Source organism: Xyrauchen texanus, chromosome 39 (genome assembly GCF_025860055.1).
Source record: "Xyrauchen texanus isolate HMW12.3.18 chromosome 39, RBS_HiC_50CHRs, whole genome shotgun sequence".
NCBI classification, from domain to species: domain Eukaryota; kingdom Metazoa; phylum Chordata; class Actinopteri; order Cypriniformes; family Catostomidae; genus Xyrauchen; species Xyrauchen texanus.
The window spans coordinates 7,518,842-7,544,729 of NC_068314.1; the positions used below are offsets into that span (position 1 = coordinate 7,518,842).

A 25,888-nucleotide genomic window follows, 5' to 3' on the forward strand; every position below is an offset into this window, starting at 1 on the left:
GGGCATTTGCCCGACTCACCATCCTGGCGTTGTTGTCCCTCTCTCGCCCCGTCGGGCCTTGTCCTCCACGCAACAGCTGCTGGGCATCATGAATGGCTTGTGTGACAACGTCACCCTCTCCCAAGAAGCCTGGAGAACGATAGAGAGAAAGGAAACTTTAGAGAAGGTCAAGGGAGATAAATTTACACCTCTCTGTCTTATGAGTCACAAATAAAGCACTTGGCTCCGTGACAAGTATATGATGTCCAGGACGAGTCGTCGATCTTCAGTCCAAAGGCTTAAGACAAACAGTCACGTCCAAGGTGCTGACGCATTCTCAGGGGCTTTAAAGCGAAGGGGGTAAACAGGTTTTCTGAACTGCTGACAACTGCCATTAATACTTGGGATATAGGCATGTTGGCAGCGGGACCCTAAGAAGAGTCCATTTTTCTGAATGTAAGCCAAACTCTCAAGGACTTCCTTCACAAACAAGAACATGAGACCACAATAGGTTCCACTGTGGAAGAAATGTTCAGAAAGAGGTGGATTTCCAGCCTGGTCACTTTGGTTGTTGAACAGAAGGGAACAGAAAAATATCAATGCTGATGACTCAAGTCTAAATCTACTAAACAACTCTACAGTTAATCTTGCAGGGGTGCATGGTCAATTCTAACAAAACCACAAAAAAAAGTCAAATCTCTTAAAGCATAAGGCATTATTTCAACTTTTAAAGCGCAATGTTATGTTGAAGATTGGATGTGTTGCTGTGGAATCACATACTCAGGCTGAGGGTAGATCGAGGTGGGCTGTGGGCCAGAACTCTGGGCCGATACCCTGCCTGCAGGTGTGCCGTGGCAAGTTCCAGTGCCTGGGGACTTGGTGTCTTGGGTTTAGCCGTGAGGTTGAGTGGCTGACTGGTGTCCTGGAGGACAAAGACATTGTGATGTTAATAAAGAAAGACACCAAAATGAAATACTTTTGATGAACTGCAGAGCAGTGCTAAAAGAAAGGAGATTTCACAGTACCTGGCGAAAGACTGTACCACTGGACCTTTTGAGGGGGTTGGAATGAGGATTCGAGAGCAACTGCATGGGATATTCCACTAAAAATGAACAACAACTTAGAGTTATGCTGAGAAGTCCCAACCTAAAAAAAAAAAAGTTCTCACTGAATATCCGGTTACACTAAGGAATACATGGAATTTGGAAGAAAAATGGTTTGAGAGCTCCATTTTATGTTAACTTAAAAGAAACTGTTGTATGTACACCTTGAAAATTGCTTGTACAACAAATCGTTCAGCATGAAATTTTGTGAGTGTTAAGGAACAATAAAGTAATTTGCAAGTACGAAAAAGTAAAAATAATATTGATAGTAATAGTATCGAGAAACGACAAGGAATAATGGAGCGGAGAAAAAGGGTCAAGAAATGATGCAAGCCAAACTCAAATTTTCATCGCTCGCATGAGCACCATAGCTAAAAATGTCTGCTAGGCCATAGCACCAACCTTTACAAAACTTAAAAGACTTCAAAGAAAAAAGATATAAATCTCTGTTATTTATTCCAGTGGCCATCAGTCAATATGGTTGGTACATCAATTGATGTTAAAATACAAGGCATAAAGCATTGCAAATGCGTGTTTATTATTTGAGAACATCTCTAATTCGCCAGTCGGATAAACTCTTTGAGCTCAAATTCGCTTGTGTCCTTGGCCCTCTTCTCCAGGTTTCTGAACAAAGACAGCTTGATTGTGTTAAGGATGCTGTTAGTTGACTAGCTCATACACTTGTTCCATTGTTCTCTGTTCTTTCCGCCTACCCTTCATCTTCGAAACGAATGGAGTGTGTATACAGGCATCAAAGATGTTTGTTAACAGTACAGATGTCAATGCAAAGAAACCGCTCTGGATCTTACTATATCAATACGCACTCTAGATTAATGGTCAACCCTGAGTCTTTAGAAGCTGTTATTCAGTGTATGTCTCTGAGGAAATCTCTCTACACTGCCCTTTTGATGAGTCTCCTTTAGAAGTTTTAGTAAGTGGACCAATGAAGTGCACAAACCATCAGGACATCAAATCATAGAATAACTTCTTATACAGTAGAACAGACCTTCAGATGAACATAATGTACATTAAGGAGAAGAAAAATGTCTTTCTGAGGACAGTTAACACAATCAATGTTACAAAAGTACTTATTTGATTAGTGTCCAACAAATAGTGTAGAATCTTATGTATTCCTTCATTTTACGTTCTATTGAAAACAAAATGTATCCACTCTTTTAAAGTCTCTAATGAATGGGTAGTTCACCCAAAAATGAAAATTATCTCATCATTTACTCTCTTTCATGCCATCCCATTTGTGTATAATTTTTTAAGAACATAAATGAAGCTTTTTTTTAGAAGAATATTTCAGCTCAATGCAAGTGAATGGAGGTCAGATCTTTGAAGCACATAAAAGGCAGTACAAAAGTAATCCGTAAGACTCCATTGGTTAAATTAATGTCTTCAGAAGTGATATGATAGGTGTGGGTGAGAAACAGCTCAATATTTAAGCCCTTTTTTTTTTACCATAAATCTCCTTTGACCAGGCCCTACCATTAGGTAGCACGAAGAATGAGAGTTGCAAAAAAAACTCAAGAAGAAGAATGTGCAAGTGAAAGTGGAGGTTTGTTGCAAACAGGACTTAAATATTGATCTGTTTCTCTCCCACACCTATCATATTAATTCTGAAGACAATGATTTAACCAATGGAGTCATATGGATTACTTTAATGCTGCCTTTATATGCTTTTTGGAAAAACTCTGGCCACCATTCACTTGTATTAAATGGACCTAAAGAGCCGAGCTATTCTTCTAAAAATCTTAATTTGTGTTCTGCTGAAGAAAGAAATTCATACACATCTGGGATGGCACGAGGGTGAGTACACAATGAGAGAATTTTCATTATTTGATTAACTATTTCTTTAAAATGGAAGGACACCTGACTATGTCACACATTTGCTTACAAGCTGCGAACAAAATTTATGCGAAATATCAGAATCTTGACAAAACAATTAGCAAATTAATCAATGTTTCCACCCCATGTGTTCAAGAAAGCACAATAGTCACTTCTGGGAAAATTGGTGCAAAATAGAAATAGAAGTTGTAGCAACTGTGGCTCTTTTATTAAACATGATAATACTTGCGGTTTAGAGCGCACAGACAAAATGCTCTGAAAAACTTCATATTTGCAATTTTGCGACCAGAGAAACATTTGCGATGTAATACGATGACATTAGTCCATTGGTTAGTTCTATTTGTTCAGTCACATTACTTTTTGAAAGCACATCTAGAAATTAATTCGGTATATGTGCTTCCATCATAGTTTAGGCGCATGTCTTATTATTTAATAAATTATCCACCTCATGCATACAAATCTTTTTATGCACATTCTGGAAATGTTATTTGCATCTTGGTGCTTTGTCCTAAAATGTGCATTAAAATGGGTGGATGGAAACACAGGTAATGACCATGTTAACTTCTTTATGCAAAAGATCATATTTCTTTGCTTCCATTGAAGCACACAAATGCAATCATTAAACCACAAGGACAAACCAAATACTAAAAAATTATAAAAATCTATGTATATTTTTCCACGTTTTACTCAAATTATGCTGTCAATACAATTAATAATAAAAGTAGCTGCATTTACAGCATAATAGAAGCATTGGACTTTTGCACCAGAGTGTACATTTCTGGAAGAGCAAGTTTTTGTTTCCTTTGCACAGAACACCACATTAACTCTTGCAGTTAGGCTTTGCAACAAGCCAATTATTAACTAAAAACACAAAACTCAGCTGATAAGATTGAATAGCAAGACACAGGAGCAAACAAGGTTTTTAATGGACCAACAAAGGATAATATTTGAAGTCAATTATTTAGAGATTTTTGACAGATGCAATTTGATCCATTTGAAGATAACTGATTGCTGAATCTTATGTCTTAACAGACTTATATTATAAAGGCTGACTGTTGCTCAATGTGGCAATACATATAATCTTTTATACTGTTATCAGGATATGCAAAGTCACTCCATTATTCAAGGTGAAGAAAGTCCTTTGAGGTGTTTGGCTCACCTGGTTTGCAGGGGATGGGCTGCAGAGGTAAACCCATCTGGGCCTCAGAGGTGACCGGCAGGGGTTGGGCATTGGGATGAAAGGCAGGGATCATTACATATGGCATGTTTACCTGCTGAGTAAATGGTCAGAGTTAGAGAAGTCAGCTTATTTGTTGTATTTTCATCTCTGGCATAACCATGCCAGTATTATTTTATTTATTTCACGAAACACAAAAGGAGAGTTAGGGAGAATTTCTGAGGTTCTGTTTTTTGTAAGACAAAAGTAGATGCTGATTGATACTGGCAAGCTCCAAAAAAATAAAAAATAAAACACCATGAAAGTAGTTCAAACTTAAATTACATTACTCACTCATAATCACACCCTCTGCTTTTGTGTTTCGTAGAAAATTGAAAATAGTATTGGTTTGGAATGGCAGTAGGGTGAGTCGATGATGACCAGCCTGATTTTATGAACATTATGTGACTGTGGCAAAAGTTTTGCAAAACAAAATGACCTGCCTTATTAAACATGCCAGTTAAGCTGTAGTTTCCCAGTGAATGTCCAGCGGGGGGGGCGCCAAAAGCGAGAGGAATTTTTCCGTCATCAGACATGATTTTTAAGGTAAATATTAAATGCCGTGCAGCAGGAAACTGATAAAGTGCGTACTCCAGGTAGGGAAGGAGGTATTGCCCCAAGTGAAGGAGTTCAAGTACTTCAGGGTCTTGTTCACGAGTGAGGGGACAGTGGAGCGGGAGGTTGGCCGGAGAATCGGGGCAGCGGGGGTGGTATTGCATGCGTTCTATCGCAATGTTGTCACGAAAAGAGAGCTAAGGCAAAGCTCTCGATCTACCGGTCAATTCGTTTCTACCCTCACCTTTGGTCTTGAAGGCTAGGTCATGACCAAAAGAACTAGGTCGCAAGTACAAGCTGCCGAAATGGGTTTCCTCAGAAGGGTGGCGGGCTTCTCCCTTAGAGATAGGGTGAGGAGCTAAGTCATCCGAAGTAGAGCCGCTGCTCCTTTGCGTAGAAAGGAGCCAGTTGAGGTGGTTTGGGCATCTGGTAAGGATGCACCCTGGGCGTCTCTCTAGGAAGGTGCTTCAGACACGTCCAGCTGGGAGGAGGCCTCGGGGAAGACCCAGGACTAGGGGGAGAGATTACAAATCCACACTGGCCTGGGTATGCCTTGGGGTCCCCCAGTCAGAGCTGGTTAATGTGGCTCGGGATAGGAAAGTTTGGGGCCCCCTGCTGGAGCTGCTGCCCCCGCGACCCGACTTCGGATAAGCGGTTGTAGAAGATGGAGAGATTACATGCCATTTTTTATGAGTAAATCATACCTCTCTCACCCAAAACGTTAACCTAAACCTAACCAATACTGATCTAAAATCAAATGGATGTAAACAAAACAGGCATCCTTACCTTTAACCAACACCTAAAACTAACTGATAGTGTCCAAAAACAAAATGCAAAATAAAAAGCACAGGTTCTGAAGCAACCACATAATTTTGTGATGCCTCTATGACACTTTCGTCTTACGTGTTTGGCTGGTCTCGAACAGTGTACTTCTGAGACCAAAGTCCAACACTCTGTGAGGTAAGCTACTGTGGAATAATTGTGTAAATGTAGGTGGATCTGTCATATAAGTATTAAAATGCAAAGTTTTTGAAATGATGTGTTATAATATAAGTATTTCAATATCATAACATAGCAGAGTGTGAGTAATAGAGTGAAAAATAAGCATGAATAAAGTCATAATCAGCTATCGTAGTGGTGATTTTTAAATTTTGCTGTAACACCTCTAATTTTCATTTAACCAGGAAATGGCAGCGACACTCTGAAAGTCAGTAATGGCAATAGTAATGTTCATTCTGTGAGAGAAGGTTGATGACAGAGATTTCATGTCTTTGATTTCAATTCAGTAAACCAAATTTGAAATAGCAGAGAGTTTTTCTATCATCTCACCTGAATTTGCTGCTGCAGTAAGTTGATTTTATGTTGCTGTTGTATCAGCTGCTGTTGTTGTTTTGCAATCTAAAACAAAGAATATTAATTTAACCAAACCAATCCAATCCACGTATGGGGCATTATGACAAAGTGTAACTTCTGTTTACCCATTACTCTATTCTAACACCCATGGACCCATTTCAAACACAGTGATGACACATTTCCACCTTAATTTAGCATGGTAAATCTGTTTTTTATTATTATTATAGTACATTATTAAATATTGTTAAATTTTTCCAATATTTTCTTCTAATTTCACCCCTCCAATAGTTCCTTCTCCTCTCAATCCATTCACTAGTCATTTCTCCACACCTGTTCTTGCTGTTGTCTGGCCAGCTCCATCTGTTGCTGCTGTTTCTCCAGCAGAAGTGCAGCCATGTTCCTCTGCTCAGAGTGAGCTCCCAGCAGCTGCTCTCTCAGACCGGAGAGCTGGTTGATCATCAACAACAACTGAAGCTCCTTTTCTGCCAGACTCTCTGATGATCCTTGAAACACACACAAAAATGTAGGATTGTTGACAACCATGAGAATGAGAACATGAACCAATCAAGAGGGCGTGCAATAGAGAGCTTTATCAAACACACACATGGTCGCACCAAATCCTGTCAAAGAGCAGTGTAAGAAGTTTAAATTCACCTTTAAGATTGACACTGCCCTGAAGACCTTTCCCCCAGAACTTTTCTTTCCAGTCTGTATTCAGAAGCTTTTCAATAGTGGGCATCACTGAAAAAAATCATACAGAATTGTTTTTATATAATTCAAGAGCAAGGCAAAAATTACTACCGGAAATTATTATTTTTTTTATATATAAAAATAATAATATTATAATATAATATAACATCATATAAATATACTAATATTTTGTATAATAGTATTGTGTATTAATTGTATAATATTGTTATTTAATGTGATTATACAAAATGTTATTATATAAAATGTTTTTCATTATTTATATAATTTAAAAATAATGAATGAAAATGATGTGTACACACACACACACATATATATATATGTGTGTGTGTGTGTATATATAAAATTTTGTTTTGGTTCCCATTCCCATATATACACACATATACTGTATATATATATATATGTGCATATATATATATATATATATGGGAATGGGAACCAAAACAAAATTCTTGTTTGAATGAAAAGTATGCTGATATCTTACAACTTAATTGAAAAAAACAAAAAAAAATAAAAATAAAGAGAGAGATATGAATCCTTTAAATTCAAGATACAAGTTGAAAACATTTTGCAAAAAATAAATAAATAAAACTGCTTCTTTTCTCCTGAAGTCTGTTATGAAGACTACTGGAATTACTGTTAATTTAGTGGCTACATTATCCAGTATACTAGTTAATAATAGAAATGTTCTTAATAAGCTATATATTTCAATTGAAATAATGTGTAGTTAGAGGTTTGTGTTTCTTTACATATTAAAGAGTACACCCAATTAGTTCCACACAATAATTTAAAGGTATTCTAAACTGACTATGCAAAAAACAACACTGGTATCGGATCTGGATCGGTATTGGCCGATACTGAGATTTACGATATCGGAAGAGAAAAAGTGGTATCGGTGTATCTGTAATATCAGCTATATTAAAACAATGTCAGATTCATTCTTCTTGCAGAACATCAACAGTGTACATTTTAGAGTTACAATTTTAGGACATATCTATTTCAAAAATGAATCTCTATAGCCTTTTTCAGCAGTCAAAATGGGCAAACTCTGCATGTCTGTTGCAATAAATCCATTCCTAAAGAAAATAGTGAAATTCATGGGAAAGATGCAGTATCCAGTGAAACAGGAGTGAAAGTGAGAACAGTATTGTGTTAGTGGATACATTTGAGAAAGAAAATAATATTTTATGGTCAAATTTGACTCATATATGTACAAAAAACTATTTAAAGGTGCAGAACATCCAGAAAGTGTGAAGGAGAAAGGTCACAACTGTTTTTTCCCATTACGGGTCAAAATTACAATACCAAACACTATACAGTATTTATTGCACATTCTCTAACAGTGCTTCAAAAATTTCCCTAAGACAATAGAAGAGTTAATTTAAATATTAAGAATTAAATATAGTTTAAATTAATTTAAATAATAACAACGAAATAATGTTTTTTAGAATATATATATTTTTTTTTAAATCTTAAAATCTACAGGATACACTATTTAAAAAAAGATTAATGCACTTGAAATAAAGCAATACAAATATACTGTTGAAAGTAAAGGAAATATATTTGGACACTTTTTGGTTGCCAAACATTAGTGGAACATGTCCATGGTTAATGTGATGAAATAATTTCATACATCCACTGTATCACCTTGATAGCAGCTGCTTACAAGTAATTGCAAAAATGACTAAGAAAGTGAAGTTAGTTCAGAGAAAAGCTCTAGCATCATTTGTTTGCGGATGCCACTTGGTTTAATGTTGTAGCATCTTATACACTCATACGTTTGAAGTGTTACGTCCAGAGACGTATTCAAATGGTTGGTTTTAAATGTGTTTTCTTTTTTTTTTTAAGAGGTTTACTACTACAGTTAGGTTTGTTTGTTTGTTATTTTGGCCTTGCCCTCTCCTGAAGCCATTGCTTCCCTTTTCTTGTTTGCTAATAATACCGTGTCCTTATTTCTGTAAATATAATGAAGACCTTAACAGTAATTTGTTTGATTGTGGTGCTGTGGCAGGGCTCAGACTAATGCTCTTTAAACTTGTAGTCTTTGTTGCGTCCATTTATACCCCAAGACTTATTTTGGGACATAACAACTGGGGGCTCATCCATTCGATTAAAATATTTTGTGAAACATAGTAGTTCGTTTCTTTGTTTGAAAACCTGATTTTGTTTTTTGGTAGTCATAGGTATGGCATTTGATTTGGTCAAGTTTACATAGTCTCCAACAGTGGAAGAGTTTGACAGGAGTAGGAAAAAGGATCTGATTGTGATTGCAGAGTTTTTTAATATTCCTGTCAACAAGGAGGCAAGGAAACAACTTATCAAAGATGATTGTACCAAAATCTTGTTTTTTCTTTGCAGGTTTTTTGCCAGCAGATTCTAATGGGGGTGGGGAAGTTGAGTCGGCAGAATCAATTTCTGTTTCAAACAAAATAGGAGAGTCAAATTTTGATCCTTTGACAACACTTCGTCTAAAAGACTTAGATCTAGAACTTAAGAAACAGGAGCATGAAACTCAGCTGTTAAAATTGAGAGCTCTGGAAATTGAGGCGGATCGAGATATTAGGCTTCGAAAGTTAGACCTCGAAGTCCAGGCATTTAATAGTAGGCCGGTTCCAATGCCTAGGTCTCGTCCTCCCTCTACCAGTGTTCTTGCACCGGTAGAAATTGTTTTTGATGTGGGGAGGTATGTAAAATTGGTCCCACCCTTTCGTGAATGTGAAGTGGATGCATACTTTGTTGCGTTTGAGTGTATTGCCACAAGATTGAACTGGCCAAAGGATTTGTGATCTCTTTTGGTGCAGAGCAATATTGCTGGCAAAGCTCAAGAGGCGTGTGCGGCGTTGTCAGTTGAGAGCTCGTTAGATTATGACACTGTAAAGTCTGCAGTGCTCCGTGCATACAAATTGGTCCCTGAAGCGTATAGGCAAAAGTTTAGGTTCTGTTCAAAGTTGCCTAACCAAACTTATACAGAGTTCGCGAGAGTAAAACGGGTACTGTTTGATAAGTGGTGCTTCGCAAGTAGGGTTACAACTTATGAAGCACTTCAGGAACTTATATTACTGGAGGACATAAAAAGTTGTATTCCCGAAGGTGTCGTAGTTCATTTGAATGAACAAAAAGTAAACTTGCTGAGGCGGCAGTTTTGGCTGACGAGTATGTGCTTACACACAGAACTGTCTTCCCTTCTGTACGTTCTGTTAAAACTTCCTCAGAAGAGAAGACGGCTAAGAATTTGTCAATGGCTAACCCTGTTAAATCTATTTCGCAAGGATCGAAGAGAAACAAGGATAAGCGGGTATGTTTTTACTGTCTTGATCCAGGGCATTTAATTTCAAATTGTAAAGCCTGGAAACAAAAAAAATCTGCTGTTAAGTCTAAGAATGTAGCGTTTATTAATGCCATTTCTGAGAGCAATGCCGTAAGTCTACAATCTGGTCCGAGTACTTTTACTCCATTTGTAATGAGAAGCTTGGTAGCTCTCTTTGAGGACTCTGACTTTAAGTCAATCTTAATGCTTAGAGATACTGGGGCAGCGCAGTCTCTAATTTTGGACAGTGCCCTTCCGTTCTCTACCGGCTCGTATACTGGTGCTAACATACTACTCCGTGGGATTGAATTGGGTTGTATCTCAGTTCCGCTGCATAGAATTCATCTCAAATCTGAGCTTGTTTCAGGTCTTGTGAACATTGGCGTTCGTTCGCAACTGCCTGTTGAAGGGGTAAGCATGATTTTAGGAAATGATTTAGCAGGTGGCAAAGTCTTTCCTTCTACAATTGTGTCTGAAGAACTTGATTGGTCTGCTCAAAATGATTTCGTCATGCAGTTTTCTTCTACTTTCCCAGCGTGTGCCGTAACCCGTGCCCAATCACAGAAATTTGAAAATGTGATTGATCTTTCTGACTGCATTCTGTTTTCTCCACAGACTGTAAAGAGTGAACTTTACATTAATCCAGTATCGTCAGAATTAAATGGCATGAGCAGTAAAGGTAAACTCCCTTTAAAAGTCAATAGAATACAGTTAGCTGCTGCACAACGTTCCGATTTGTTGCTTGCTACATGTATTAGTGGTACTGTAGACAAGGCCCTAATTCCTCAAATGCCAGTGGGTTATTTTTGGGATGATGAGGTTCTTATGCGGTGGTGGAGACCACGTGGCGCAGATGCAGAATTTTTAACTGTGTTCCAAATTGTATTACCTGATGCTTACCGGAATCAGATTTTGAAATTGGCTCACGAACATGTGTGTTCAGGACACTTGGGTGTTACGAAGACATATCATCGAATTACCAGACACTTTTTTTGGCCTGGAATAAAAAAACGCTGTGTCTAGGTTTGTACGATCATGTCACGTCTGTCAGTTAGGTGGAAAGCCTAATCAAATAATTCCACTCGCTCCACTACAGCCCATTCCAGTTTTTGGAGAACCATTTGAGAGGCTCATTATTGACTGTGTAGGCCCATTACCTAAAGCTAAAACTGGTCACCAATACCTGTTAACGATTATGTGTGCAAGTAGTCGGTTCCCTGAAGCTGTTCCTCTACGAACTATTCAAGCTAAAACGATAGCCCGTGAACTTATTAAGTTCTGTTCAGTTTTTGGCTTACCGAAAATCATTCAAAGTGTCCAGGGTTCCAATTTCACCTCTAATCTGTTCAAGGAGGTAACGAAAGAGTTGGGTGTAGAGCATCAGTTCTCCACTGCGTATCATCCAGAATCACAAGGAGCTCTGGAAAGGTTCCATCAAACCCTGAAGTCTCTTTTGCGTACATACTGCACTGAGACTGGTAAAGGTTGGGTGGAAGGTTTGCCATTTCTAATGTTTGCGGTGAGAGGAACCGTTCAAGAATCGTTAGGATTTAGCCCCGCTGAGCTGGTTTTTGGTCATTCAGTTTGCGGCCCGCTAAAACTCCTAAGTGAGCAGTTCCTAGCTAAGGAACCCCCTCGTAAGTCTGTGTTAGACTATGTGAGCACTTTGCGAGAGCATCTATACAAAGCGTGGAAGTTAGCTAGAATTCATCTTGTTGAAGCCCAATCCAAAATGAAGCTTCGCTATGACAGGGGTAGTCTTCAGCGTAGTTTTCAGCTTGGTGATAAGGTCTTGGTACTTCTTCCTGTCTCTGGTTCACCCATGCAGGCAAGGTTTTCTGGACCTTATGAGATCGAAAAAAAGCTGAACGATACAAATTATGCAGTTTCTACTCCTGATCGTAAGCGTAAATCTCGTGTGTGTCACATCAACATGCTTAAGGCTTACATTAGTAGAGACAGTGTTAAGCCTCAAATTGATCCTGTTGACACTCTTCCTCTTGCAGTTAACAGTGCTGTTAACTTGTCTTATGTGTACTCTGCTGAGTTAGATGGTCTTTTGAGTAAGGATGCCATTTCTTCATGTGGTACGTTGTCCAACACTGCCACCTTGTCTAACTTGGAGTCACATCTTTCTTATTTGCCTGAAGTTCAGTGTGATTGTGTGGTCAAATTAATTAAAGAATATCATATGCTGTTTAATGATGTACCATCACAAACTACTTTGGTCACTCATGACATTGATGTTGGTGAGTGCAAGCCTATCAAACAGCATCCATACCGTGTAAATCCCCACAAGCGCCAGGTTATGAAAATCGAGGCAGAGTACTTGTTGAGTCACGGCTTTGCAGCATCAAGTCAGAGTCCATGGAGCTCACCGTGCTTGCTTGTACCTAAACCTGATGGCTCGTGGCGATTTTGTACTGATTTCCGTAAGGTGAATGCGGTAACGAAGCCTGATTCCTTTCCTCTTCCCCGAATTGAGGACTGTGTTGACCGGGTAGGATCAGCTAGTTTTGTTACTAAATTAGATCTGTTAAAAGGATACTGGCAAGTTCCTTTGACACCACGTGCCTCAGAAATCTCAGCATTTGTGACCCCCGATTGTTTCCTTCAGTATACGTCCATGGCTTTTGGCATGAGAAATGCACCTGCAACATTCCAGCGGTTGATGTTGAAGGTACTATCAGGTGTGTCAAACTGTGAAGTCTATTTAGATTTACTCTGCAACTTGGGAGGAACATATGCAAACACTTGAGTTGGTGTTTAAGCGATTGCTGGAAGCTCATCTTACCTTAAACTTAGCCAAGTGTGAATTTGCTAAGGCAAGAGTGACCTACCTTGGCAAACTAGTTGGTCAGGGCCAGGTGAGGCCTGTGCAAGCTAAGGTAGAGGCTATTGTGGAGTTTCCAAAGCCAAGTAATAAGCGGGAGCTATGCCGTTTTCTGGGAATGTCTGGATATTACCGTGGTTTTTGTAAGAACTTTGCTAATGTTGTAACACCCTTAACTGATCTTCTTAAAGCGGAACGAAAATTTGTGTTGGATACAGCATGTGAAACTGCATTAAATTATGCTAAAGATCTGTTATGTTATGCTCCTGTGTTGTCTGCTCCAAATTTTGACATGCCTTTTGAGCTACAGGTGGATGCTAGTGGGGTTGGTGCTGGAGCAGTGCTGCTGCAAGAAGACAAGGCGGGAATTAAACACCCAGTATGCTACTTCTCGAAGAAGTTCACAAAGTGTCAAAAAAATTATAGTACCATCGAAAAAGAGGCCCTAGCCTTGTTGTTGGCACTGAGAAATTTTGAGGTCTACCTGTGTAACGGTAATATGGCTCCTATTATTGTATATACTGACCACAACCCTCTAGTTTTCCTGTCCCGTATGGCAAACTCAAACCAGAGACTAATGAGATGGTCACTGATTCTGCAAGAGTTTGTGCTTGATAGAAGGTATAAAAAAGGAGTGGATAATGTAGTAGCAGATGCCTTGTCAAGAGCCCATAGTGATGACTAACGCACTTATTGGAAAAAGGTGTGAATGTTTTTTTTTTTTTACAAACTAGGATTTAGTTTGGGCAAGTTTATAGTTTGTAATTGCGGGTGGGGGTGTTACGTCCAGAGACGTATTCAAATGGTTGGTTTTAAATGTGTTTTCTTTAATGTGTTTTTGTGTGCTTTTTCCTGTGTTTCTTCCTCCGTTTTCCCTTTGGCTCCTCCTACTCCATCTAAGGTAGCTGATTGTCTTCAGCTGTGCTTGCTTACCAGCCCAGGCAGTAGTAGCATAAAAGCAGAGAAGAAACAGCCCAGAGGGAGAGAAATGTTGCCACAAGAGCTTTCTCCAGAGCACTGTCTTTGTCCTGCCTAGCGTTGTTGTAACAGATTATAAATTAGTTGTGAACACGATAACTGCCTAATCTGATCTACTTTGGGTATTGTATCCCTATCTTTGTTTGACTGTTGTAAGTGTCTAACCGGTATAACATGTTTATTTGGAAGCTGTAGGCATTTTTGTGGCATTTTTGTAGCATTTTTGTTGTACTCCGTTTTTTCCTGTTTTGAGGCCAGGAAGGGAGCTAGATTAATATTGTGTTATTTATTTTCTGTTCTTTGTAGGGTGATAAGAGGTTTACTACTACAGTTAGGTTTGTTTGTTTGTTATTTTGGCCTTGCCCTCTCCTGAAGCCATTGCTTCCCTTTTCTTGTTTGCTAATAATACCTTGTCCTTATTTCTGTAAATATAATAAAGACCTTAACAGTAATTTGTTTGATTGTGGTGCTGTGGCAGGGCTCAGACTAATGCTCTTTAAACTTGTAGTCTGTGTTGCGTCCATTTATACCCCAAGACTTATTTTGGGACGTAACAGAAGTGTGGCTTCAGATTCAAAATACTTTTGGGGCTACTGTATACAGTATAAAAGCACTTTTACAAATCTAATGATAAAGATGCAGAATGACACAACAGACACACAAATAGAGAAGAAAATACTTTCATCTAAACGAGGAAGGCGGTTCTAAAGACCTTGAGCTATAAAGCCCAGTTATACTGAAAGAGAAACTAGACAATCCAAGGGAAGTGGTGAAAACAAAAGAAAAGGCTTTTGAGAAAACACTTCAAGACTTGTAGTAACTCCACTGAGCATTTCACAAGGGCTATGAAATGTTTCAAACAAACGAAATCAGTGAAAAGCTTTATAGAACTTGAAACAAAGAATAAGAAAATTGGATCTTTTCAATACAGATCGCATTAATAGCCATCGCCTCCTACTTGAGTCTACAACACCTCATTGCATGAGCTTTCATCAAATTTAAAGCTCAAATCCTCTTTGGCTTTAAAACAGCAGCCTTGGAACCTTTTTTGTAAAACTGTGCAGGCCATGAACCAAATACAGATAGCAGTTCATGGGGATCTTGTGTTTGTAAAGGAACTGTCACACTTACCGTCACTGACGTTGGGTTTGCAGTCAATGTTTTTGTGGGCTCTTTTGCCTCCATCTTGGCTGGTAGGTGTGTGTGACCGAGGTTGATCTTTACTGGGAGATCTTACCTGAGGAACACAAAAACTAGAGTTTCAAAGTCATGCTCACTAGACACATGACATCATCGGTTTTATGGCAAACTAATGCTCTTGTTGCCAAACAAATAATTCTTAATCAGTATTTATCTTTTTTTATGTGTTCAATATTTGTCATTGATGTTTTCACTTTTTCATCCTTAAAAGAATATATATTTACTTGATATTATAACTAGTTTTTGGAGAATGCTTCTTAATTCAACCTCATTAGCAATTTTTTTGTTTTTTGTTTAAAGAATAAACAGTAGTTTATTATGTTAGATTCATGCTTAAAAGAAGAAAAAGGGTCATTCTGTCAACTCAACCAGAGGTCCCTGGCTGAAAAAAATGTACAGGATAAAGAAACTTAAATGACATGGATTAATCTTTACGATTTGTAGACGGGTCAAAATTATCATTTTCGCCTAAACAAATAAACCTCATAGGACGGAGCCCAACATGTCAACACAATGGAAATAATTAAACATTTCTGTGAGTCCAGTGGGACAATCACATATACTATAAACTATACCCATTTATGCACAGAAATGTAAAATATCAACTGTTCCGAATGTCTGTATAAATTAGGGGAATCCCAGAGTTTTATGCAAGAGGAAAGTCCCCTCTACTGCATCGCAATTTTTTCATTACTCTAGAGAGTTTATAGAGTTATAGAGTAAAGAGTAAACCCCATACAATGCATGTAATCCGGAACGCTGTTTTCTCGCAATAAGCCTCTTTCTGGTGTCCATGTAAATGTAGTCATTGTTTTATGTGAATAATAAATAGGTCGATTTCTAGTTTCAACATTATTTGTACTTCAGACCCTTGATTTGTTGGACAAAAAAAAATAAATACATACATAACAAGACACACATTTTGTTTAACCATTGGAAACGTCTAAAATTGAACAATTTTTTAATGGAGCCACTTTTAGGACTCCATAACTCTGGGATGTAATCATATAGGGCCTTACAAATGAAGATAAAAAATAGAAAGTTAGGTTTGCTCTAAACCAGAATCTAAAAGCAAAACAAGATATCTTTAATACTTCTGGAGTTAAAAAATAAAAATAAAAAACTCCCAAAAACTTTTTTTTAACTCCATTGACATGCTGTATAAATGGAACAAGGGGTGCTGAATTCAACTTATTTTAGTAATAGACCTACCTATCTCAGTGTAAAATTAAACTAATAACATTGCCACTGTTCTAATGTTATTTTATGCCCATCTCTACAAATTAATTTGTTACTTAGTAAATATTGAACCATGGCATTTAATATTTTGGCTTTCATCATCACTTTATTTGTATATTTCATAAAAAGTATGAAACAAAAATCTATAATTTCAGTAAGTTTCTGAAATGTGACTAATTTGACAAGGAATCACCAAAAAGAAATTTGCTAATGTAGTAAGAAAAATTCACAGAATTCCTAAGAAAAGTCTAAATATTCAAATGCAATTTTGCTTTTTAAGTTAATTTATCTTGTTTAAGGTTGATTGGATAATATTACTGGAAAACAAGATAAATATACTGAAATGTTACTGTGAAATGGGGTGAATACAATCTATAATTTTCATGATTATTACACAAATATGAGATGTTACTGTATATCCTGAGAAACCTTTTGAAATACAATGAGTTCATTATACAAAAAAAAATAGAATAAAAAATGTTGAGAACTCTAAGACATTGTCACAATAAAAAATTTCCTCAATTATAAAGAAACTATACATATCAAAAAACTCGTACATTTTTTTTTTTTTAAATTCATAAACAAAGTTGCAGAGAGATTTGGCCATACCAAAGGAGATTGGGAGTTGGGTGCTGACTTCTCAGGGTCATCTCTCTCCGAGGACAGGCGAGCTGACCAATCACAAATTGGAGAAGACTGCTGGGATTCCCTGTTGATGGCTCTACCTCCCAGTTCGTCATCTTCAAGCTTGATACCGACACCCACCATGGTCACATTGCCCTTGGCATAGGGATACAGAGCAGGTGGACTGGGCTCACACATTCTACAAAACCAAAGAAAGTCAGCGATTCAGAAAATTCAAGTCAACATGAAATCAAAATCAAACATTTTTTTTTATAAATTCTTCAACGCCAGAATTCAACATGCTTTGGCAAATAGAAGTCGAACTGCATTTCTGAAAAGGGTATTCCACTCTTGTACGGCTACTGTCTGGGTGTAAATAGAGACCCAGGAAAACAGCTGACTGCTTTGCATAAGGAACAGAAGGGTTTTTGTGGGGTCCAGACAGGCCACCCTATTCAAACTCTTTCACCAAAGCCACTTCTTCAAAGTCTCCTGGTCTCCGGAGTTGGCCAATGTGGGGAGGATATATGCATGTTTTTATGTGTGTGTGTGTGTGTGTGTGTGTGTGTGTGTGTGTGTGTGTGTGTGTGTGTGTGTGTGTGTGTTAGAGTTGCTCGAATCTGTCAACACACTGGCAGAAAACAGATGCAAAACTAGTGAGGCCATCAAGTATCTCGCGGTCTCAAGTAGCATGCCAAACCCTTCTGCAATGAAGGACAACATGGAGAAGAAAGATGGATGGAAAGAAAATAAAGAGAAGGCGATTTCAAAATTAGCCAAGGTCTATTATAAAGTTGGGGGAGGGAAATTATTCTGATATTTTACCTCACGATACTCTCTCGATATTCTAACACCAAGAATCATTATTTTTGACTATTTTCGAATGACTATTTCTTTAAAAAAAAAAAAAGAGAGAGAGAGAGAGAGAGAGAGAGAGAGAGAGATTTCCCACCAATCAGAGCAAGTTTTTGAGAAGAAATAACATTCAGCAGCTTTCGGTCAACAACCACTCAATTATATTAGTTGTAAATGTAAACTTAGAATAGATAATTGTTTTTTAAGTTTTTTTTTCCTTTGCTCAATGATTAAGTAAAACAGAAAGTGCGGCACTTGTTGCGAAGCCAATCAAGATAAAAACAAGTGAGTAAATTATCACAATAAAGACTATCGCCGTTTTAAAATCAAACACTACTGAAAAAAGAATCGCAAAATTAATCAAATTGCAACCCAGATTTTATATTGTATAAAATACTAAATGTGAATAAAAATGTATAATATAAATCGAACATAGTTAGGATAGCAAATTAAATAAGCTTATCAACAGTAAAAAATAAAGAGAAAACACTTTCCATATCTTTTGCTATTGATCTCAAAATTAGGTAGATACCAACATGGAAAGGTTACGTGATGTGCCCCCAACCATCAAAAACAAGACTGTTGATTGAATGCATTAATTTAGTGTGACTATTTATATTTAAAAAAATACACGTTCAAACAAATTAACAACAAATCATTCTCCCTGAACCATACGTAATGAAACAATAAACAGTACATATTTTCCTACTATCGGACAATTTAAGCTTGAAGTACATGTAACTTTGTGTTTTTGTGAGACGCATCAGCAGGGGGCAGTCAGCATGCCTCAACATACCTCACAAGCTGCGCAGCCACAGAATGAGAGCTAGGACATGTTTTTAACAGTTGGAGAAACGAATCGGTTACCTAACGTAACCTCGGTTCTCTCTAGATGAGGGAACGAGTATTGCGTAAGCTAGCTTACGCTACGGGAAAGATTAATCTTTTCTGAGATATTGAAGCCAAAAAATTATCCTTAATTTTGTATCATTTGTCAACGCAGTGCAGCAACTGCAGACCTTGAGCGGGCTAGCTAGCGAGCTCATTGGTTGCTCTGCGGCAACTGCTGCAGCCTATAGATCGAACTTGGGCGTAACTCGCGCCCAATGAGAGGCGTCCCGCGCTACTGCATCAAAGCCCGCCAAAATGGGCGTGGCTAGAGTGCATATAAGCGTAGTTCGTAGGCTGGAACCCTGGTTTTCATTGAATGAAGCTGAAAGTCGCCGTGGCGCGAAGCACGGCCGGCTACGCAATACTCGCTCCCTCATCTAGAGAGAACCGAGGTTACGCTAGGTAACCGATTCGTTCTCTTACGAGAGGTTCTCTCAGATATGCGTAAGCTAGCTTACGCTACGGAACCCATTGTCAACGCCGCGCGCCAAGCATCCACTGCATGAGCCCCGGGGTGGGGGACACGGGGAGCCCTTGTGAGTGGGGAAATAATATTTGGCCGGCAAGAGTGCGGGCCAGTGTGTGTGTAATACATAAGCACATAGTGGGAAGGGAACGACAGAGCGGCGGTGCCGGTCTGTGTGGAATGAGTCCCATCAGTGCAGCTCACCAGGGGAGCTGTAGCGTATTAAACCGCTAGTAGTTTTGCCTGCAGGGCGGGCACTTCCAGATTGTAAAATCTGACAAAGGTGGAGGGGGAATCCCAACCCGCTGCCACACATATGTTGTGAATGGAAATCCCGCTGGACCATGCCCACGATGAGGCCATGCCTCTAGTGGAGTGAGCCCTAATGCCCAACGGGCATGGCAGGTCTTTTGACGCGTATGCGGCAGCAATAGCGTCCACTATCCATCTAGACAGTGTCTGTTTCGAGGCGGCGAGACCTTTGGTGCGCCCTCAGAAAGAAACGAAAAGCTGCTCAGAGCGTCTGAAAGAGGCGGAGCGCGCAGTATACAATTTCAGTGCTCTGACTGGGCAAAGGAGATTGGCGTCGCGTTCGCTATCGGATGCTGGCAGCGCCGATAGGAAAATGACCTGTGCTCTGAAAGGAGTACCGATCACCTTGGGAACATAGCCGTGTCTAGGCTTTAAAATGACCTTGGAGTCACTTGGTCCAAACTCAAGACACGCAGCGCTGACAGACAGCGCGTGAAGGTCTCCCACACGTTTGACTGATGACAGGGCAGTCAAAAAAACGGTTTTGAGTGAAAGGTATTTCAAATCCACGGATTGAAGCGGTTCGAAAGGGGGGGCTTTTATAGTTTCGAGAACTATAGAAAGATCCCAGATAGGAACCGATGGGGGGCGCGGGGGGTTCATTCTTCTAGCTCCCTTGAGGAAGCGGATGACCAGCTGTTTTTTTCCCAGTGACTGACCGTACAGGGGTTCAGCGAACGCAGCGACGGCCGCCACATACACTTTGAGCGTGGATGAGGATCTGCCCTTATCCAGCAGCTCTTGTAAAAAGCCGAGCAGCGACGACACCCCACATGTCCGTGGGTCCAGGTCTCTGTCGGTGCACTATTTTGAAAACACAGACCATTTTGACGCATAGAGTCTTCTCGTGGAAGGGGCTCTAGCGTGTATGATGGTGTTTATTACCCCTTCTGGCAGAGCGACGGTAGTCGCTGATCACCCACGCGTGCAGCGCCCAGCTCTGGGTGGGGATGCCAGATCGCGCCGCGATCTTGAGAGAGGAGATCTGCTCTCACTGGAATGGGCCACGGCGCTGTCAGTGACAGCTGCGTAAGCTCCGGGAACCATGTCTGATTCTCCCAACGCTGGGCTATAAGGAGCACCGAGTGACGCGCTTCCTGATCCTCTGCATTACCTGTGGCAATAGCGAGACGGGAGGGAAGGCGTAAAGCGGGCGGTTGGGCCAGTCCTGGGCCAGCTGCCCTCACTTTCGAGAAAAATATTGGGCAGTGAGAGTTCTCTTCTGACGCAAAGAGGTATATCTCTGCTCTGCCGAATATGCGCCATAACTTCTGGACTGTTTGAGCGTGCAGGACCATTCCCCTGGAGGAATATTGTCTCTGGACAGTCTGTCTGGGCTGTCGCTCAGGTGGCCTGGCACGCAGCGCCGCCTCAGCGAGCGCAGGTGGCACTGGGACCAACTCAGTATGCGCTTGGCCAGATGGAAGAGGTTCCTGGATCTGACACCGCCCTGACGGTTTAGGTAGGATACCACAGATCTGTTGTCCGAACGACCAGGACGCGGTGACCCTGAATGACCGGAGAAAGCGCACGCGCCGCACTCGACCGCTATCATTTCCAGACAATTTATGTGAAGGAGCTTTTCCTGAACTGACCATAGGCCAAAAACCGAGAGCCCTCACAGACCGCGCTCCAACCCGTGTTGGACGCTGTCTGTCGAGATGACTTTTCGGGCGAGATACAGCTCCCATCGCCACTCCCCGCTGATACCATTCGCCACTGTCCAGGGCTGCAGAGCTGAAATACAGGTCTGAGTCACCTTGATCGGCTGGCGCCTGTGGCCCAAGCCCGGCGAGACGCTGGTGTTTAGCCAATGCTGAAGCGGGCGATGCGCAGTAAACCCAGCTGAAGTACTGCTGCGGCTGAGGCCATGTAACCTAGCATTCTCTGAAATTTTTTCAGAGGCGTGAGGCTGTTCATCTGAAAGGACGCAGCTAGTCGCTGAACACGGCGCCGCTGTGTAGATAAGCGAGCCGCCATTGCCACGGAGTCTAGTTCTATTCCAAGGAAGGAAATTGCCTGACTGGGCTGTAGTGAGCTCTTGGTCCAATTGACTGCAAGACCCAAACTGTTCAGATGGCTGAGGAGAACTGTTCTGTGAGACAGAAGCTCCGTGATGTGACTGTGCCATAATCAGCCAGTCGCCCAAATAGTTCAGAATTCGCAAGCCCTGACTCGCAGGGGTGCGAGCGCCACATCCATGCACTTCGTGGAAAGTACGGGTGCTAAAGACAGGCCGAACGGAAGGACGGTGTATTGATAAACCTGGCCGCCGGGCTAATCTCAAGAATGGCCTGTGACGGGATTTATCTGAATCTGAAAGTAGGCATCTTTCAGATCGAGAGAGATAAACCAGTCCCCTGGCGCGTATGCGCGAGGAGTTTCCTGATTGTAAGCATTTTGAACGGTCTTTTGCAAGCACCTTGTTCAAACCCCTGAGATCTAATATTGGTCTGAGGCCGCCGCCTTTCTTAGGAACAAGAAAATAACGGCTGTAAAACCCCGACTCAGCTCAGCTGAAGGCAGCACTTTCTATGGCCCTTTTGCACAGAAGGTTTGTTATTTCTGAACGAAGCATGCAGGCTGCTTCCGTGTTCACAATAGTTTCGAGTCGCGCTTTGAATCGGGAGGGCGGCGATCGAACTGTAGCAAATAGCCCTGTTTTATTGTGCTTAACACCCATTTGGATATCCCTGGGATAGCTTCCCACGCTTTGAAGCGTAACGCTAGAGGGTGAATGGCCAAATCGCTCTGATTGCCGCGACACAGCCGCTGAACAGAATGTGTGAGCCGCTTACTGTGCTTATGCATGACTGCTCGCAGACAGCAGGGACAGGCTGTTCAGTGAGTGACTTCCGATTGAGGTGAATGGGGAAAGAGTCACATCTGTTAAGTGATGCGCGAGCATAGTCACGGGCACGGGACTTACATACAGAGAAGTGTTTGCTGGCTGTGTGACAGAGCGGGCAGAGAATGGGCGCGCGCACGTATTCGTGAGCGCGTTTATTGACTCCAACACTCGAGCGGGTTGTGTCCGCTTTATGTGAGTGGGCTCTGATCGGGACATGGGAAGTGTAATGCTTGTGTGTAGAGGTGAACACTGGATTGTGGGCACATTTTCTACACATAAGGCATGTTTGCTCTTTACAAGATTTCTTTGGGTCGCCGTGAAAACAGCGTTTGAGTGCAGGCAAGCGGGCAGTATCACCGGCTTGTTGGCTGCTGAATCCACCACTGTAGTAGCCTGAAAGAGGGGACTGACAGGGGCTAAGCTTTGACGGTGGTCCGCCGCGGCGGACTGAGCCGTCGTTTTTTCAACAAGGCTAGGAGGACTTCGGTTGCTCAGGTTTCAGCGCAACCTTAGACCGAGGCCCACGGGGGGGCGGCGGTCTGCAGCGGCTGTCTGAGCGCGATCGAGGGCGGCCGCCCTGTCGACGCTGAGAAGTCTGACTTTGTTGAGCTGGGCGCTGTGAAGAGGCTCGTGCAGGAGGCTGGTCACGTGGGCGGCCTGCAGAGGAGCTAGCGTGACGCAGCAGGAAGAGGTTCATGGCTTGGGTGGCTTTCTGGACTTCTGAAAAGCGGTCAACAATGCCACTCACCGCGGAGCCGAAGAGACCGGTCGGAGAGAGCGGTGCGTTGAGGAACGAGGAGCGCTCTGCTTCTCCCATGTCTGCTAGCGTTAGCCACAGATGTCTCTCGGTCACAGTCAGCGAGGCCATGCACTTCCCTAGAGCTTGGGCTGCAGCTTTGGTGGCGCGAAGAGCGAGGTCCGTCGCGCTTCTTAGATCTGTAACAGCCTCTGGGTGCCTGCCTTTCTCATCCCACTCCCGAAGAAGGTCCGCTTGGAGGATCTGTAAGATGGCCATGGAGTGCAGAGCAGATGCGGCTTGGCCGGCGGCGGAATAGGCGTGGCAAACATAGGCGGAAGTCGCTCTGCAGGCCTTAGACGGGAGCACTGGCTTAGACCGCCATCTCGCGGAGGGCGGGCAAAGGTGTGCTGCTACCGAATCCTCGACCGGGGGGATGGAGGAGTAGCCCTTGAGTGCGGAGTTCCGGCAGGAAGGGAGCGGCCCGGGCCACGGGTGTTGCGCGGCGACGGCTCTGAAGAAACCAGAGCCCGAGGCGGTCAACAGCCTGTGTGAGGAGGCGTGTTAGTTCCCCTTCGACTCCGGCGCGGGTCCTGCTGGATTCCTGGGCCGAGGAGGAGGCGTGGGAGCCTGACCACTCCTCGCTGTCCGAAGCCATGATGGAACAGCCCATATCCTCCGCCTCGTCCTCCGAGATGGCAGCAGTGCGGCCGCTGGGCGGCAACTGCGCGTCCCGGGGGGGCGGGGAGGGTGAGAGCGATGCTCGAGGGAGAGGCTCCGGCGAGGCAGTCGCTTCTATCACCGGTTCTGGCAGCCTTTGGGAGCCAGAACCTGCGCGGCGGAACGGAAGGCGGCGCGGCGGCTTCGGTTCTGAGCGCTTCGAGTCGAGCCCACAGGGTCTGCAGTTGCTGCACTGCGTTGACAAATGATACAAAATTAAGGATAATTTTTTGGCTTCAATATCTCAGAAAAGATTAATCTTTCCCGTAGCGTAAGCTAGCTTACGCAATACGAGAGAACCTCTCGTAAGAGAACCAAAACAGAATACATCTAGATACATAAAAGCATTTTTTATATTGAATTACCATTGTTATGAGGCCTTACTCAGCAAATACTGAGATATGCAATTAACTGTGATTAATTAGATTAATTACATTTTATGTAATTTTGTAATCAACTGACAGCCTTTTAAATAGTATGACACAGACTCTTTAATACAGATTCACTTTCAAAAACATTGTTAGTGTCAACAGACAATGTATTTTGTGCAGTGAATTATAAGCTGTTGAGAGCATGAAACAGTTAACCTGTTGATACGCACCCCCTATTTGAGCACAAGCCATGAAAATGACATACCTGAACTTAAATGGTTGTATTTACTGGACCCTTTGGAGTATGGACACAGTTGTAGTATCTTTTGAAAGAAGACACTTGGCTTTATTTCCCAAGTTTCCGAATTAATATATGTTGTTATTTTTTAAAGTTAGAGAAGCTGAAGTTTTTAGTAAATGGAAATATTTTATGCTGAACATGTTTTTATAAATCTAAAAAAGCATACTTAAAGTGCCAAGACAACCCAGAAATATAACGTTCTCAAAGCCACAAGTCTAAAAAAGTTATGTTTCAAATTTGAAGGTGATCTAACAAAAAATGAGTTTCCTGAAAGATTTTTTCTCTGTAAAATCGCTGAAAGCATACAGAGTAAAATGAAGGCTCCGCCTTTCAAGATGACACAAAATCTGCCTGCACTGCTTGGCTATTATGAATAAAACTACAAAACACATTTAAAAAAAAAAAAAAAAAAAAAAAGACTTGAGACAGGCTCGTTTTGTTTATGAGACTCTTATATACACAAGATCATACACAGTTTTACAACATGAATGCTGCTCAGATTGCATTGACGAAAGAAAATTCTTTCAGGCGAGATCTCATGTAAACAATGGAGAATATATCAATATTTCTCAGATTGATCACTTTTATGGACAAAAAGTGCTATTGGATGTTTTACAATGAATGCTTGTCATGGACAATTGGACAAATAACTAAATTGTTGTTTCTGGAGCATTGCAATCTTGAAACAGAGATCGGATATCAATGTTGAACCCTTAGACCTTTGTAAAGATATAATGTGTTAATATTCATTACCATTTATACACGGTAAATTATATATTAAATGTAAGCAGAGTGACGTTACTACCGCGTGCAGGGGGGATTGCATATCAACAGGTTAATTGTGATATTATTACCTAGTTTAATTTCAAGTTTAGTTTTTTTTACGATTAATGATGGGTAACCATGTAGTCCAGTGTAAAATCTGGGACCGGAAGTCAAACCAGTTGTGAACCACTGCGCTAGTCTATCAAAAACTCTTTGCCTCCTTTGCTCTTCACAACAAAAGAAAACTAGACAACTTAAAGAAAACAAACACAATGGAAAATGTATCTCTTTCTCCCTCTATGTGTGTGTCTGTGTGTTTATATACTGTATATAATGCCTACTGTTACGGAGAATGAACAAAGGAAGTTTAAACAATGACCATGACATGGACAAAAGCAATAGGCTGCAGGAAACCCAGCAGGGTAACAATAAAAACGGAATGTGCCGATGCTCCATAGCAGAGTAAAAGAAAAAAAAGTACACTTACTGGGCCCATTCCAGTTCCTCCAGTACTTTTTTTTATACAAAAGCAGCCTGTACGTTTACATAAAGGCATGAGGAAAAGGTCTAACTCTTGGCTCAAACGTCGTTTTCTGTTAAGCTGAGCAACAGAATTGTACTTGCTTGCATTGTTTGGAAAAAGAAAACAGAATTCAAGAGTACAGGGAAGTCAT

General features: G+C 41.2%; 1 protein-coding gene across 5 annotated transcripts in view; it reads right to left on the reverse strand.

The window, feature by feature from the left end:
* The window catches only part of LOC127633008 (transcription factor SOX-13-like), a 68,954-nt gene that overhangs the window by 14,407 nt on the left and 28,659 nt on the right, over positions 1-25,888 (reverse strand). For 4 of the 5 annotated variants that reach the window (XM_052111865.1, XM_052111866.1, XM_052111862.1 and 1 more), the window contains exons 2-10: positions 16,932-17,145; positions 15,015-15,120; positions 6,712-6,798; positions 6,388-6,560; positions 6,034-6,102; positions 4,093-4,207; positions 1,005-1,081; positions 760-901; positions 20-129 (exon numbers count right to left, since the gene is read on the reverse strand). In XM_052111865.1, coding sequence (XP_051967825.1) covers positions 20-129; positions 760-901; positions 1,005-1,081; positions 4,093-4,207; positions 6,034-6,102; positions 6,388-6,560; positions 6,712-6,798; positions 15,015-15,120; positions 16,932-17,144 — 1,092 coding nt within the window. In that variant the 5' untranslated portion in view covers position 17,145. The remainder of the gene's footprint in view (positions 1-19; positions 130-759; positions 902-1,004; positions 1,082-4,092; positions 4,208-6,033; positions 6,103-6,387; positions 6,561-6,711; positions 6,799-15,014; positions 15,121-16,931; positions 17,146-25,888) is intronic. The other variant, XM_052111863.1, reaches the window with a different exon arrangement.